This window comes from Oryctolagus cuniculus, chromosome 8, assembly GCF_964237555.1.
Source record: "Oryctolagus cuniculus chromosome 8, mOryCun1.1, whole genome shotgun sequence".
NCBI classification, from domain to species: Eukaryota; Metazoa; Chordata; class Mammalia; order Lagomorpha; family Leporidae; genus Oryctolagus; species Oryctolagus cuniculus.
Window position 1 is genome coordinate 36,840,037 of NC_091439.1, and position 17,668 is coordinate 36,857,704.

At 38.7% G+C, this 17,668-nt stretch overlaps 1 protein-coding gene and 1 pseudogene across 3 annotated transcripts in view; both read right to left on the reverse strand.

The window, feature by feature from the left end:
* Positions 1-4,969: 4,969 nt before the first annotated feature.
* Positions 4,970-17,668, reverse strand: part of HSPA4L (heat shock protein family A (Hsp70) member 4 like) — a 70,859-nt gene continuing 58,160 nt past the window's right edge. For all 3 annotated transcript variants that reach the window (XM_008267946.4, XM_002717242.5, XM_051819866.2), the window contains exon 20: positions 4,970-14,332. In XM_008267946.4, the coding sequence (XP_008266168.2) occupies positions 14,141-14,332 (192 nt within the window). In that variant the 3' untranslated portion in view covers positions 4,970-14,140. The remainder of the gene's footprint in view (positions 14,333-17,668) is intronic.
* LOC100337827 (ER membrane protein complex subunit 4 pseudogene) lies at positions 15,105-17,667 on the reverse strand (annotated as a pseudogene).

Consider the following 17,668-nt stretch of genomic DNA (forward strand, 5'->3'; position numbering starts at 1 on the left):
CCTAATTTGGGTTTATCTAATTGTCCCTTATGATGAGATTTGGGTTATGCATTCCTGATTGTAATATTATCATCTTTTCAGTTCTGTTGTATGCCTGCACAGGTATTACAGTGGCAAAATGGTTGTATTTGAGTCTTATAATGGTCAGTCTTCCAACCTCATTTTTCTTCAGGAGTACCTCAGCAGTTCTTGGGATATTCCATTTCAATATAAATATTAGCTTATCATTCTCAAAATTATATCTATTGATATTTTAACCGGAATTAACAGTGCATTAAAATTGGAATAGTATTGAATCTATATACCACAATTTGGGGAGATTTGTCATTTACAATATAGTATTTCTGTCCATTCATTTATATTTCCTATACTGTTTTGTTCTGTAATTTTTCCTGTAGCAGTCTTATGTAGAGTTTCTTAGATATGAAGTTATGTTTCTTTTAAAAGGCCATTTTCTTTTCTGTTGACATATAGAAATATATTTTGATATCCAGCACCTTGTAAACTCTTAATGCTTATAATTCATATCATCCTTTGAATTTTATACATGTAGCCATTGCAGTTATAAATGATGGTTCTTTTCACTTCTGCCATTCTTCACTGTCCAATTATTTTTATTCTGTTATTGTGATGGTTAAGATTGCTAGTACTATGCTGAATAAATATCCTGGTGTGCTGAGAGCAGGCTCACAAGAGCACATTTCAAAATTTTCACAGGTTTTGCGAGCTAGTGGTAACATGACTGTCACTAAATCCTAAGTTAATTTATAGGTGAATGAATTACAGTCCACCCTGTGTAACTATAGGTACGAAATTCTCTGATTCAACCAGTTGTGGAATAAAAATATTTGGGGAAAAAATTGTATCTGTGCTTAACATGTAGTTTTTTTCTTGTCCTACACAATACTGCATAACAAGTACTTACATAGCATTTATGTTGTATTAATAATCTAGAGAGGATTTAAAGTGTGTGGCATGGGAGGCTGGCATTGTGGCACAGAGGGTTAAGCCGCTGCTTGGGGTGACTGTGTCCCGGATCAGAGTGCCTGGGTTGGGGTCCCTCTGCTGCTTTCAGTATGTGCATGGGTACCAGCTGGGAAGAGTGTAGCAGTTCTGTAGCAATTCTCAGTGACCAACTGTGGATGTCTCCAGGGTCTTTTGGGATCTCTGGTGTCAAAGGCTTCTGAGGTTCACCGGATCTTGTTTTTTTCTTCCTCCCAGTAATGATGTGGCCAAGGAGATCAGGCTGCAGACTTGCTTATGATGTTGGGTTCACCAGTGTTCAATGTACAGAGCCTGCACAGTGGCCATGGAGCCGAGGTCTATAGCATGAGCACATGTGTAGGGAGCAAGACTCTGGGCTCCAGGGTAGGGGTAGCACCCATACCAGGGGCATAGATGACCCTGCTGGTGCCCTGATAATTTGCAAGTGTGTATATGTGTGGAGTAGAAGGGAGCTAAGGTCAGCTCAGGTATATGCAGAGATACAGTGGCCCCAGAGCCCAGAGTGTGTATTAGTCCATAATGGGAGTAGCTGCCAATGTGGGGTGCAGGTGTACACACTGCAGCCTGAAGCTGCATACTGGAGTACAGAAACACAAGGGGCCACAGACTCTGGGGTCCAGAGATTGAGCTAGCTTACTGTGATTGTGGCTCCAATATCAGAGACACAGGCATTTGCAGAGTAGCTGCAGAGCTGGGTTCCGTACCCCTGGTGTGTATATAGCGACTGAGTCTGTAGAACTCAGGTAGAGGTAATTGGGCTAGCTAGCTTCAGGGCTAGTAGGTAGCTGCAAGGGCTCTGGTGTTTGAGGCATGGGTGTGTGTATGTGTGTGTGCGTGTGACACAGCCACAAAACCAAGGTATGCAATAGTCATAGAGCTGGGTATGGAATGTGGGCAAATGAAGAGTAGCCATGGCTTTGGGGCCAGGGCATGCATGGCATCAGGGGTGGTGGTGGCTCCTTGTTGGAGGGTGCGACTCCTTCACCAGTGCGGAAAGCTGTTGGTCAGTTCAGTGCTGAAAGATGCTGGTATCCTCTGAAAAGCAGGCAACTGGGAACCATAATCGTACCTTCTGTGTAGCTGAAACTGATAGATCCTGCCCTTGTTCTTTGATCATAGTTGCCCCAGATGTCTCAGGTAGGCTCATCTCTCAAGCAATTCTTTGTGTTATTATTCTCCATTTTTGTATTCCACTGTGATGCTAGGTTTTTTGTTTGAGTTACAGAGACAGAGGTCATCCTTCTGCTGGTTCACTCCCCAAGTGGCTGCAATGGCTCGAGCTGAATTAGGCCAAAGCCAGAAACTTCATCCAGGTCTCCCACCTGGGTGGCAGGGGCCCAAGCACTTTAGCCATCTGCTAAAGCAGATTCTGCTGCTTTTCTCAGGCCATTAGCAAGGAGCTGGATAGAAAGTGGAGCAGCTAGGACATGCCTAGCATCATAGTCAACAGCTTTACCTGCTGTGCCCCTGTGAAATGGACACTTGAGCCCTCCCAAGGCTATTATCATTCATGGATTACCATTTATTTATTTAAAGATTTATATATTTGAAAGGCAGAGTTGAGAGAGAGGGAGGGAGAGCAAGAGAGATCTCTATCTGCTGGTTCACTCCCCAAATGGCAGCAAAGGCCTGGACTAAGCCAGTTTGAAGCCAGGAGCCAGGAGTTCCTTCCAGGTCTCCCACATGGGTGCAGGGGCCCAAGGACTTGGGACATCTTCCACTGCTTTCCTAGCTGCATTAGCAGGGAGCTGGATCAGAAGTAGAGCAGCTGGGACTTGAACCGGCATACATAGGGGATGCTGGAGCTGTGGGCAGCAGCTTAACCCCCTAAGCCACAGTGCTGGCCCCCATTGATAGCTTTTTAAAAAATATTTACTTGAAAGGCAAGAGGACGGTGTGGAGGGAGGGGAGAGGGAAGGGGAGCAGAAGACAGAGGGGGAGAGGGAGAAAGGAGACAGACAGCTGCAATGGCCAAGGCTGGGTTAGGCCAAAGCTGGGAGCCGGGAATTCTGTCCTTGTCTCCAGCATAGGTGGCAGGCACCCAATTACTGGAACCATCTCCTGTGCCTTCCCAGTTCATGTACTCATCTTTTTTTTTTTTTTTTTAATTTTAATTTTTTTTTTTTGACAGGCAGAGTGGACAGTGAGAGAGAGAGACAGAGAGAAAGGTCTTCCTTTGCCGTTGGTTCACCCTCCAATGGCCGCCGCGGCCAGCGCGCTGGGCCGGCGCACCGCACTGATCCGATGGCAGGAGCCAGGAGCCAGGTGCTTTTCCTGGTCTCCCATGGGGTGCAGGGCCCAAGCACCTGGGCCATCCTCCACTGCACTCCCTGGCCACAGCAGAGAGCTGGCCTGGAAGAGGGGCAACCGGGACAGAATCCGGCGCCCCGACCGGGACTAGAACCCGGTGTGCCGGCACCGCTAGGCGGAGGATTAGCCTAGTGAGCCGCAGCGCTGGCTTGTACTCATCTTTTAAATGCATTCATTGTGATGTCCCATTCCCTGTAGCTATTTATTTGTGCCTTTTATTACCAAAGGCTTGCAATTTTGTTGGTCTTTTAGAAGAATGAACTTTTGAGTATATTTACTTTTCCCCAGAGGTGGAGAAAGAGAACAGAAAAAGAGTGAGAAAGACTGAGGGAGAGGGAAAGAAAGAACTTCTATCTGCTGGTTCATTCCCTAAATGCACACAATAACCAGGGTTGGTTCAGACTGAACCTGGGAGCCTAGAACTCCAAACAGGTTTCCCACATTTGGTGGCAGGGGCCCAAGCACTTGAGCCATGATTTTCTGTCACTTAACAGCAAGCTGCATAAGAAATAGAGTAGCCAGGACTCAAATGGGCACCCCTATATAGGATGCAGGCATTTCAAGCAGCAATTTAACCTACTTGCCACCAAGCCCGCCCCAGGAACCAAGAAATTAATTCATGTCTCCCGCTGAGTGCAAAGTACTTTAACTCCCAGCGTTTGCATTAACAGGAAGCTGTAATCAGGAGCTAGAGCCCGAGAACTGAAGGCAGGTACTTCCCTGTAGGATGTAGGCATCCTAACATTTTTTTTGGAGGGGACAGGGGAGGGAGGGCAGTTGCCAAGTCATTTTATTCAGAATTTCCTGTTTCCTAAATGAATAAATACTATATAAAACAATGTAAAAATGGTTGCCATTTTTTCTCCCTGCTCCCCCAGCTGGGTTCAGTCACTGGGCAACCTCACTCAGCGCTCCTCCCTGCATGTTTGGGTCTGGCACATGAGATTAAGTGATTTGTTACAGTCCCTGAATCAAGTTCCGGAGGATTTCAGCTGGGCTGGGAGAGCCTCTGGGACCTGAAAGTAACTAGGATAGGGAAATGGATTAGATTTGGTGAGGTGGGGGGCGGGGCGTGCTTGGGGCAAGAACCTATCCCAAAAAAAAGTTTTAAGATTTATTTATTTGAAAGGCAGTTAAAGAGAGATCTTCCATCTGCTGTTCACTCCCAAATGACTGCAATGGCTGGAGCTCAGCCAGGACCTTCAGCAGGGTCTTCCATGTGGGTGCAAGGGCCCAAGCATTTGGGCCATCCTCTGCTGCTTTCCCAGGCCATGAGCAAGGAGCTGGATTGGAAGTACAGCAACCAGGACTCAACTCATGCCCATGTGGGATGCCAACGCTTCAGCCAGTGGCTTTACCTGTCCCAGAAAAGGGTTTCTAAAAATGTTCACATTTTTTTCTTTTGCCTCAAGAAGTGACATCAGTTCAAAGGAGAAAAAAAGGATGTCCATCTCTTGGCTCCTGCCCCTCCCACCTCCTGCTGCTTCTCCGCCCTCCAGGACTGAACCCCAGCTGGGGCCAAGTAGCAGGACAACCCCTCTCAGATGAAGTCACAACACTGAGGGGTATCTCCTCAAAGGAGGTGTTGTAGGAGGTCTCCAGGTCTCAGAGTCATCTTGTCTTCTGTCACGTTAATAGCCACACCAATCCTAAAACAGTTTTAAAAATTTATTTACATTAAAGGCAGAAATACACAGAGAGAAGGAGAGAGAGGGATCATCCATCTGCTGGTTTGTTTCCCAAATGGCTGCAATGGCCAGAGCTGAGCTGTTCCGAAGCCAGGAACCAAGAGCTTCTTTGAGGTCTCCCATGTGGGTGGCAGGGCCCTTAGGACTTGGGCCATCCTCTGCTGCTTTCCCAGGCACATTAGCAGGGAGCTGGATCAGAAGTGAGCCGATAGGACTCAAACCAGTGTCCATATGGGATACTGGCATCGCAAGCAGCAGCTTTACCTGCTATGCCACAGTGCCAACCTTTTCCTAATTTTTAAAACATCTTAAGTTAGAAAGAATTGACTTATGCTTGGAATATTTGAAAAGCTATCTTGATGGGGTAGATACTAACTCCAATTTCTAAAATGTTTGTCTTCCTAAATCAATTTTGCTAGAGGTTGTCTTTTTAAAATCTATTTCAGACAGAGGTTTTAGTTTTGTTGTTGATCTGTTATTCCCATTATCTATTAGTTTCTATTTCTTTCAAATTTCTTTGTTTATTTTGCTGTTGTCTTTCTCCCTACTTGAATGATTATATCAATAAATCTTCAAGTGTATGCACTAAGGCATGTAAGTTTCTAATACAGTGCTTCAGTTGCATCCTACCAAGTATTATATGCAATTGCCAATTACTTAAAAATTGATATCTTACTCTGTGCCAGGCATCCTTGTGGTAGCTTGGAAACAAAGAAAAATTCTTGCCGTTACCGAGATTACATGCTAGTGGGAAGAGAGACACTTTACCATTACAATTAACATTAAGTTACACAAAAAGGGATAAATTTAATGGGAAAGAGAGAATCCATCCAAGAGACTTGGACTTAAGGGGTATAGCTGTAATTTAAATTATGTTTATATTGCTATTTATTTTCTGATTTTCAACATGATTTAATATTTCTAGAGGTTCTTTCATTTCAAGCATATGGACAAAAGGAATTTCTTTCAGAATATTTTCATGCACTGTTATCTAAAAGTCTTTGTGATGGTCCTTGTATTCATTGGGATTTGTTTTTGTGGTCTACTACCAGTTTTTCTAAATATAATATGTATGCTTAAAAGTTTTATCTAGTAGATCAGGACAGTTTATATTAGATCCAGCTTTTAAAACTTGGTTCCATTCTTTTACAAGCTATTGCCGAATATCAACAAAAACCATTCTTGTGGGCCTCACCTTTTCAGTGCCAGTTGCTTTATATACTTATAAGTTGTTTCAAAGTTGTTATATTCCTGGTTAATTTTTCCATTTATCATTATCAAGGCTTACTCTTTATCCCAGTACTCTTCATATTTTTACCTTCAAATCCACTTATGCGATTAACAATGTATCTTTTCCCATCAACTTATTTTCAGCTATTACATAATTATGTTTAAAAAGTCTCTTTGGAAATCTTTAACTTGGCAAGCTTATGGTACTTATTGTAAATCCTGATATTTTGATTTCTATTATTTTGTGATTTTTACTTTTTGTCTTTTGTCTTTAAATATAGTTCATTATATTAGAATTGCTCTCCTAGTTCTTTACTTAATTTAACTGAATTCTTGCTATCTTCAAAACCAATGCATAAATCCTTTCACATTTACATTGCTTGATCACCTCAGTGAGGTTAGGTAAGATGCCAAATATAATTTTGGAAAAAGTAAGGCAAGGAAGGCTGCTTGGACACAGCTGACTTTATATTGTCTTCTGGCATTTAACAGGCTATGTGGCTTCCTGAGGATAAAATATTGCAAAGTACTGACGATGAGAAGACTTTGCTTTCTCACCTCTACAAGGTTATCTCTATCCTCTTTAACCACTAGGGACAGAGCTGTGTTGTTTTCTTCCTTTTTAAAAGTGAAATCCTCTAATTCTCCCCCCAAACAGAAGCGGCTAAATAGGAATAAATCTTCAGCCACGTAGACTATTTGCATAATTTACTGGAAAGTTTAAAAGTACAAGGGACTATGGCCGGCGCCGCGGCTCACTAGGCTAATCCTCCGCCTAGCGGCGCCGGCACACCGGGTTCTAGTCCCGGTCGGGGCGCCGGATTCTGTCCCGGTTGCCCCTCTTCCAGGCCAGCTCTCTGCTGTGGCCAGGGAGTGCAGTGGAGGATGGCCCAGGTGCTTGGGCCCTGCACCCCATGGGAGACCAGGAAAAGCACCTGGCTCCTGGCTCCTGCCATCGGATCAGCGCGGTGCGCTGGCCGCAGCGCGCCGGCCGCGGCGGCCATTGGAGGGTGAACCAACGGCAAAGGAAGACCTTTCTCTCTGTCTCTCTCTCTCACTGTCCACTCTGCCTGTCAAAAAAAAAAAAAAAAAAAAAAAAAAAAAGTACAAGGGACTAGAAACATTTTTATGAATTAAGAATTCATCTTCAAATTTTTAATTTTGCTGACTCCTAGAACATTAAACACCAAATCCTGTAACCTAACCTAGATCAAGGAACCTCATCATTGTCTTATCTCACCCACTAATATATTTGACACATTTCCATCAGAGACAGCAGTATTATCAAACAGAGAAGCAGTACTGGAATTTCCGGGGCAAGGAGCTCCCTTTACCTATTGAGAATCTGTGAAATCTTCAATTTTCTTATTCCTGGCCTTTTCTTCCATCTTTAGCAAATTATTGCTATTTTGATTCAGAATCAACAGCACCTCAAGGTTTGAAAAATTTGGCGATGTATACTTAAGAACTCTCATTGCCAAGCAAATTTGTGTAAATGATCCTGGTAACCTAACTCCAGCCTATTATCAAGTCAGTGAAGTTCAAGTATGTGAAAATTAAACCTCAGGTGTGCAAAATTCATAGTTCAAGGAGTAAGTAGATATTTATTATAATTACATAACTTTTTGACAATGTACACTGCCATTCAAGAATAAATTGCACTTATTATAAACTGCTAATTGTGTTTACTAATATGAAGATGCAATTTACATACATGGAAAATGTTTTATATGCTGCAATATGTAAACATTTTTATTGATTTGTGAGCCAAAATTGTATGCTATAAATATATATTCCTAGAATACTATAAACTTATCACAAACCTTATATCTTTTATCTGCTCATTGAAGCTAAGGGTCCATCACATGGGAAACTTGGTTAATTATTTTTATAGATATCACACTTGATTACAATGTTCCTTATTGCATTTGTCACTGCTATATTGAAAACAAAATAAGTTGAGAAATCAAAAGTAGTTTTTTTTTTTAAAGATTTTATTTATTTATTTGAGAGGTAGAGTTACAGACAGTGAGAGACAAAGAAAGGTCTTCCATCTGTTGGTTTACTTCCCAAATGACCACAATGGCTGGAGCTGTGCCAATCCGAAGCCAGGAGCCATGAGCTTCTTCTGGATCTCCCACGTGGGTGCAAGGGCCCAAGGACTCAGGCCATTATCTACTGCTTTCCTAGGCCACAGCAGAGAGCTAGACTGGAAGAGGAGCAGCCAGGACTAGAACCAGTGCCCATATGGGATGCCAGCACCACAGGCGGAGGATTAACCTACTGCTCCACAGCGCTGGCCCCAAAAGTAGTTTTCTTTAAAAATAAATTAGCTAGTAAGAACTAAACCATCAAAAGTTATTTTACACTAATGACTGAAGTCACTGTGTATATAAATTACTTTAAAACTGGTTGGAGGAAAAAATAATTGGAGGCCATATGGTAAGTACAAACAAATAACTTTAAGAAATTGCTTCTGGGGTCCAGCGCTGTGGTGTAATGGGTAAAGCTGCCACTTGCCAGCATCCCATATGGATGCTTGAGTCCCAGCTGCTCCAGTTCTGATCTAGCTCTCTACTAATGTGCCTGGGAAAGCAGCAGCAGATGGCCCCAATGCTTGGGCCACTGCACCCATGTGGGAAACCCAGAAGAAGCTCCTGGCTTCAGACAGGCCCCAGCTCCAACTGTTGCGTCATTTGGGAGTGAATCAGCAGATGGAAGACCTCTCTTTCTATCTCTCTCTCTCTCTCTGTAACTCTGCCTTTCAAGTAAAATAAATCAAGCCTTAAAAAAAAAAAATTGCTTTTGAATTCTGTGGTATTAATAACCATGCTTTCATCCTACCAAATATAAAAGGTAACCACTTTTAATGTGAGTCTCCTTCCAAGACACTAAGCCATGAAAGCTCCAAGGGGGAAAAAAAAAAAAAACTTTCCACCTTTCTTTATCTAGATTCCTGTTTATAATTATACTTTAACATCTACATTCTGGGTGGGTTAATGTGATTTAAGACTATAAAAAAAAGACTTTTAACTTGTCTTCAGAAACAAAAATCTTAGGAAATTAAAACAAACCCAAGATGCACAATACATGTATGTAACCAGAGTTCAAGAAGCAGAGGTATCTAATCTCTAGCAACTACTGTGAATATCTGACCCTTATAATGTCACATTGATATTTGGATTAAAGATGAGAGATGTTGCTTGCTTAACATGGAATATTCACCATTTGGCAACTTTTAGTCCAGAAATATTTAAAAGTTTTCTAAGGGCAGAATATGAAAAATCTACTCATTGCCACCATTAAATTTTAGAGATATCACATCTAGAAATTTATAACATGGCTTGAAGCATGAATTCAGAGCCAAAAAATTCTTAATAAGATGTAACATTCAAAAGGGGAACAAAAGTAAAAAAAAATTAGCTGTCAAAGTGACAGGATGTCAGTGCAACTATTTTCAAAGCTATGAAAGAAAAGATCTAAAGACAACCTAAAATAAAAAAGCAAAATATAATTTATAAAAGCAATGATTAGGAATTTATAACTGGATAAGAAGTAAAATAAGGTAACAAAGTCTAAGATTGCATCCATTTATAGTTTATGTGTTATAATTCAATTAATTATAGCTAAAACATTGATTTCCACTCATCTCTTCAAAGGATAGATAATTTTAGGTATCAATATATTTCTGTAATTATTATCCTGTGACCTAGGGCACAACAGTCAATTAGAGATTGCAAAGCAAAGACAAACTATTATTTTGATATGGATACTGACTCACCTGAGAGATTGAATAAAATATTCATAATTTGATTATCAACATTCTTTGACTTGAAAGCTGCAAGTCATTTAATACTGTATTCTAACAAACATACTTTTTCTTTTAACGCTTAGACTCTAACAATATGCTAGAGGTTTCCTTAGGCATCAGGAAGAGGAGAGTTATATGTAGAGGCCTGGAGTTGTGGTGTAGCAGTGTAGCCGGTAGGTAAAGCCCTTATAGATGTTAGTTGGTGTCCCCACTGCTCCACTTCTGATCAAGCTCCCTGCTAATGGCCTTGGAAAAGCAGTGGAAGATGGCCCAAGTGTTTGGGCCCTTGCACTCATGTGAGTGAGAGACCAGCCTTGGCTATCGGGGCCATCTGGGGAATGATCAAGAAAATGGAAGATCTCCTCTCTCCTCTGCATCTCTAACTGTGACATTCAAATAAATAAATAAATCTTTAAAAAAGAGCTTGTAAGTATTAATAATTTCCATAGACAATTAGGTTTTCTTCTAAGCAATTTTTTAAGCATTCTTAAAATTCCACTGTGCCCTTTAATTGCTTGAAATAATTAACCTTGAACTTAGCACACCAAAAAAAGACTTTTAGCAGCATATAAACTTAAAGATGTTTTGTTAGAAAATTTAGATATTTGGAAGAACTTTAATTTCAGTGCATTTTGCATCCCATATGTGCACCTGTTTGAGTCCTGGCTGCTCTACTGCTGATCCAGCTCTCTGCTAACGTGCCTGGGAAAGCATTGGGAGATGGCCCATGTTCTTGGGTCCCTGCACCCATGTGGGAGACCAGGATGAAGCTCCTGGCTCCTAGCCTTGGCCTGGCCCAGTCCTGGCTGTGGCAGCCATTTGGGGCATGAATCGGCAGATGGAAGGTCTGTCTTTCCCCCTCTCTCTGTAACTCTGCCTTTCAAATAAATAAAATCTTTTTTTTTTTTTTTTTAACAAAAAGGCATTCATTGTTGCAGACTATCAAGTAGCAACTATTTTTTAAATAAAACAGAAAATTCTAATGGAATGTTTATAGGCTTATCAATATCTTTCAGATATATGAAAACAGAACGATGGTTTTATCTATTTTAGGGTAAACTGAAGTCTCCTAATTTGATTAACTGTATTAAAATGTTGATTGTCTTCAAATACAGATCATTTTTCAAAGCAGTTAAAGATTTGTTAATTTTAATAAAAATCCACTACAGAGACTTCTATCTAGGAAATAATCATAAATGTACTGAAAACTGAACCAAAAGAAATCTTTACTTCTCTCTTTTAGTTCTTAGTAAATATCACATTACCCTTTTAAAACTTGGATTATTTACTATCCCAAAATAGCTAAACAATCCTTTGGCTTGCTGTTTCTAGTTTTCTTAAAAACTTGAGAATTCTGTGTAGTGCTAAGGAATGAAACATCACAGGAACTGGTGGTGTGGTTCCATGGGTTAAGCTACGCTTGCAACACCAATGTTTCATACCAGAGTGCCTGTCTGAGTCTCAGCTACTCTGCTTCTGATCCAGCTTCCTGCTAATGCACTTGGGAAGATAGCAGAGGACAGCCTAAGTATCTGGCTCCTGCCACCATGTGAGAGACCAGGATGGAATCCCTGGACTCCTAGCTTTGGTCTGGCCCAGACCTGGCTGTTACAGGCATTTGGAGAGTGAACCAGAAGATGAGAGATCCCTCTCTCTTTGTTTATCCCTCTCCCTTTGTCACTCTGCCTTTCAAATAAATAAATCTTTTTTAAAACCCCCCACAAACTTTGTTATTTAACAATCTTCAGATTATACTAATCTATATATTCTAATCTTTCCAGTTACATCCTACATACTTAATTCTTATTTGCTTACTTACTACAGGAATATATTATTGTACTGGACAACTTTTAAAATAACTTCTAAATAGTAGTCTTAGTTTAAAAAAATCTTTAAAGTATTTTGTCTGGCATTGCACATCTCCATGCATATTAAAATTGGACTGTCCACATAAAGCTGTATTAAGGAGAACATTCTCCTTAATGAATTCAATGAACAACTACATTCATTATAAGGTTAAATGGGTTTTGATAATATTTAAGGGAAATAAATTGGTAGGAAATACATACTTATTATCTTTGGATGTATTTAACTTATTAAATGAATTGTTACATAAATGCAAAATTGGTGTTATATATCTGACTAAAACCACAAAACTACATAAAGTGACTTAACAGCAGAAAGAGAAAATGATACACAATTCAGATGCCCACAATTTATTTTCATGAAATTTCTGAGGCAGAGCTCCTAATCAAGTGGGAAGAGGTTTTAACTCAAGAAAGCCTATGAAGTCTCTTATTGGACTGTTATATATTCCTTTTCATAGGCATTCTTTTCCTGGAATGAACATATATACTCAACATATAGATGAAAAGTAACTGACAAACTTTTTTTAAAAAATGTATCTCATCATTTACTAGATATAATTATTTCATTTAAAGAGTACCAAGAGAAGGCTAACTTAAAGACTAGGAGACACTTAACAATGAGTCTATATGATTTTTTTTAATGCAAAAAAGGAATACTTTACCCCAAAAGAGGCTGAATAAAAATCCCTGCAAAATACACTGCTCCATACTCTCCTTTCAGTGCAGACTACATTGTAGAAACAAAATCTCTCTTAGAGAACTAGTTGTGAGAAATAGTGACTATCCCTAAAGATATTACACTCTTTATTTTGTACTACTTAAGAAGTCAATATTCCTAAGATTTAGCTTTGGGGGAAAAAAATGAGCCTTTCAAATTTTAACCTAGGTCAGTGTAGTTGACTGGCATTAAGAACAGAAGGGCTCAAGCATTTATCTATGCTTCTTTTTCTTGTATGTTGAAAAGTCCTTTCAGTCTGTTCCAAACTGTAATAGTTTCAAGCCTCTGGGCAGATGTGAAGAAGCCTGGTGATGAAGCGCAGATTAGGTTCTTCCCTTTACCCATTTAACTTATATTAAGAAGCACCCAAACTGGAGCCAAATTTTCAAAAGATAATGAAACAGCAGGAACTATAATTTAATCACACCATATTACACTATGTAACATTCTATATTTTGCCTGTTGATATGTAATATAGTTAAGCTTATTACAAGCATTATTTCCTAAGACTATGGTATAACTGTTCCTTTTCAAGTATCACCGTTTATTTCATAGTGTTTATCTAAATTGTAACATTAAGTAAATCAATTATATATATATATGTATATATATATATATAATGCATACATTGTGCCATTTCTTCCTACTCATGTTAAGGTATCAAAATCAATTAAGAAATAGTACATGTATTAAAACTGAAACAAGGCTATCAGTGTTGCAGATATATGACTGAGTAGGTCAACAGCGTTTTCCCTTAAAAAGAAGGTAATTTCATCAGAAAGGCTCCTATAGTATTAGATTAGCATTATTTTAGCAGCAGCTGGTCTTTAGGACAAACCAAAAGTTTCATGCAACAAAAACACATTACTCTGAAAGCTATTAGTCCACATTACCAATAAAAGAAGCAAACTGCTGGTGTCACCTTCACATAAAAGTGTTCATTTTTCTCTTTCAATCTGTGATTTAGTTCATTTATGTGATGACAACAGAGCTTTAGAGTTCTCATGGTACATCAACGAGGTGGACTTATTTGTTCAGGAACCTCTTATTTAATATTTAAATTAAAACAATACAATAACTAGAAAAAAGTCAGTGCCTCAGTGGCTTTTAACCACATCAATTTAAATTTCTTTCAAAATAATGATGCATCTAAATCCATACTTCTGTAACAATAGTGCAATATGGTAGCCTTTCCTAAATAAAGGAACTGAGGTTTATCCAAGTAGAGGCTTTAAATAAAGGAGATTGTTCCAATTACATATCTTGTAAAATATATCAGGAAATCTTAAATTGATTTATAAATCTAAATGTGGCTAAAGCTTCATGTAAGCCGGAATGGAAATGAACAGAGGTGCACTCAGTATAAAACACTTTTCAAAACTACTCCAAGAAACAAATGACAAAAAGTGGTTAAGAACAACTGAACAACTGTTGTGTGTACCAGATGTAAAAGAAGAATGGACCCTGGGGTTACTTGCACTATTTGAATTATATGAAGGTAAATTAACACTTAGTCCACTTCCATCTCTGCAGAAGACTTAGTATGCTGTGAGCTATCTTTTGTTGTATCTGGTTTAGTTTCAGTTCCACTCTGTCCATCCATTGGTCCATTGTGTTCACTATTAGCTTTTGCTTTGTCCTCAGCAACTTCTACTTTTGGTTTGGGCTTGTAAATGATGGGGTTACAGAAATTATCCAGTTCCTAAAGACAAAAAGAAATTGATTATATTACAATACTACAGAACAATTACCATTAACTTTCTAAATTACACATTAACATTCTAAATTTCCATATAATTTCACATTCCTGAAATCATTAGTTCAGCTAGATAACCAACAATGTCTTCCATGCCTCATGAGGATTTACCTTCTGGGCTGGTACATTTCTACGGCAATCAGAAACTACTGAAATCTTTAAATTTTTTTTTTTTTTTTTTAATTTGAGAGGAACAGGGTCAGAGAGCGACCGAGCACACTCCCATCCACTGGTTTACTCCCCAAATGCTTTCAATGGCTGGTGTTGGAGCCAGGAGCCAGGAGCCAGAATTCAACCCAGGTCTCCTATGTAGATGGTAAGGACCTAATCACTTGAGCCATAACCTGTTGCCCCTCCCAGGTTGTGCATTAGTAGGAAATTGGAATCAGGAGCCTGAGTTGGGAACCAAATCCATGTATTCTTATGTGAGATGTGGGCATCTTAACACTAGGCAAAATGCATACCCCTGTTGAATCTTTAATTAAAGTTTTTACAGCTAACCTTTCTAAAATTTGTTTCCTCATAATTTAAACACAGTTTACTTTGCCAGCAATAACTATAAATTCTTCCGTTAAATTATGCCTACTGCTTTGTTATGAGAATTACTTCAAATAACACCTATCCCATAAATTGAAATTTCTCTAGATTATTAAAGGAACAGTTTTAATAAATGTAGTCATATAAACACACATATTAGCAAAGTAGCCTTTTCTGTTAAAGAGAAAAAAGGCAATGAATATAAAATATATCTTAATAATTTAAATGAAAATAATATATTTTCAATTTCCTTACATTTTACACAGAAATAAAAGACCATTACATAAAACTAACCAGACTTATAAACCTTTTAAGATCAGTGCCACAGAGATTGGGGTAATTATGGAAAGACAGGGAATAATACCCTCATGTGGAAGGATGTTTTCCTGGCAAACTGCTCTTGTCACACCCTGCATCTTATCTCATTAGTAGTAAATTATGTATCATAGCTTCTTGACAAAACTTTTTCAAAATTAAAGTATTCATTGCTTAACTAATTATAAAAATAATATGTGCTTTTTTTTAAAAAAAAACCAATACCCCAAAACATACTAAGATTAAAAAAATCACTCTATCTCCTATAGATTTTTTGATGAACACTCTTCTAAATGTATATTTGTACATACCCATAATAAACAAACATATTAACCTATGAACACTCAAATTTATACAAGTGAGATAATTTTATTTGGGTTCTGTAATGTTTCCTTTCTCATTTCACAGTATGTTAACCATATCTTTATATCTGAGTCTATCTATTGCTTCACACCTAAAATATCATAATAATTGTACACTATTGTATGGATGCATCAGTTTACTTAACTAGCTTCCTAGTGATAAGTATTTAGGTTATTTCCAACTTTTCTTTTATTTTTATTTTTTGCTATTACAAGCAAGGGCATGTATCTGCATGCACTTCTACAAGGGGTTAATTTAGAATGAATTTCTAGAACTCTGATTTCTGAGTAAAATGGTATACTCACTTTAAACTTCTGTATATATTCTGACATAATGTCCCAGGAAAGTTGCAACAAATTTAGCCAAATCATTGAGGGCAGCATCCATTTTTAAACCCTTGCCAACTAAGGCAAGGATTATAAATGTAAACACAACCAAATCAGATGGGTGAAAAAAAAATCTGGATTTAATTTTTTTAAGCAGTGTCCTCAACCATTTAATTTATTGAAAGGAGATGCTGCTATGGTTATTGATTTAGCAGCAACTGTTCTTTTGTTTACAGAGAGTTCTGGTCATTATTTGTTGTTTTGCTCTGTATTGGAAACATAAATAAAGTTTTCTACATTATTTTCAGTCGGGGTTGTGGTATAATGAATGACAGCAGTAATATGCATAGTGTCCTTATGGAATCTGTCTCCAGGGGGAAATGAACTTTTGGTTCTTTCCAATATCCGTGATTACTTTAAGGGTGTACATAGGAGCCAATGGAGACTCAAGAAGGATGTAAATAAGCAAATACATAGACCAAGTGCTTCTTAGGTTCACAAAAGTAATCCTTTACCACTGAACTCCATTGTCATGGGGGGCTCAATGAAGGCTAACCAATCTGATGCATGCATCAGCAGTAATTCCATAGAATGGCACTTGAAAAATAGCCAGTGCCAAACCCATCAGGTTCCCAATAAGACAGACCAAACTCTGAAGAAATTTCTGGCTTGAACTTTTTCTAGCATCTTGAAAGTGCTTGAGAGCCATAAATAAGCCATATGGATTGCCAGGCCATCATACACACCATCATCATGAGAAAGATGGAAATAGTATTGCCTGCCATGTACATGATGAAGAGGTTCATGGGAATCTGTTTTAGGGGACCCAAGGCAATGTCCCAGCAGCGCTTCTCCACCAGGATCTGGTCTGTCTCTTGCACACTAGTATTAGGCAGTTGCTTGTCCAAGTAACCAACTGGGTACAATGAGTCTCCCTGGGCACTATTCCAGTCACTTTGGCCCCTGCAACCTTCTCCAGGCCCTCTCAACTCAGTGGCCCACTGGAAGCATAGGCCTTGGTTCACGACTAGGCCTCCTTGGGCCGTCATGACAATGACCACTTACTAAAGCCGGGAAGCTTCTCAACCCTAATCATACCCCTGCCACAGATCCACTGGCATCCCTAACTTCTGGGTCTTGCTCTCCCTCTGCATTTCTTACATTAGTGATGAGGATGAGTATCTTTTCATATATTTATTAGATACCTACTTCTTCTTTTGTCAATTGCTTATCCAATGCCTTTATTTGTTTTTTATTTGGATACCAATCTTTATTATAATAAATTTTTGTCCCCATGTATTTCATGTGTCTTCTACAACTTTTAACATTTTCATTATCATTTTTTTAAACTAGAAAGTTTGTCTCACAAATAAGACTTTACCGTGAAAGTTCACATATTTCAAATGACATCAAGGACAAATCTATACAGCAAAATTTTACAGTGAACATTTTAGAGGTTTCATCCAACCTGTAAGTCTAAATTATTTAACAGTCAGAAGTCATCACACTGTTTTATTTCATTTTGTATTACCCTTGAAATTTAAAAACCAGTCTTGTGTGACACATTAAATGAAGGAACAGAAATATCTCACACCAAGAATATATATTTTAAAATTTTGTAGCCAAACTAAAGATTACCCTCAAGCTTGTTTTTTTGTAAGTTCTCCTGCATGTTATTTCTCTAAGTATTACTCCTACTGAACAAGCTTAGTCCCTGGACCCAATAAAAAAGGAACTGTAC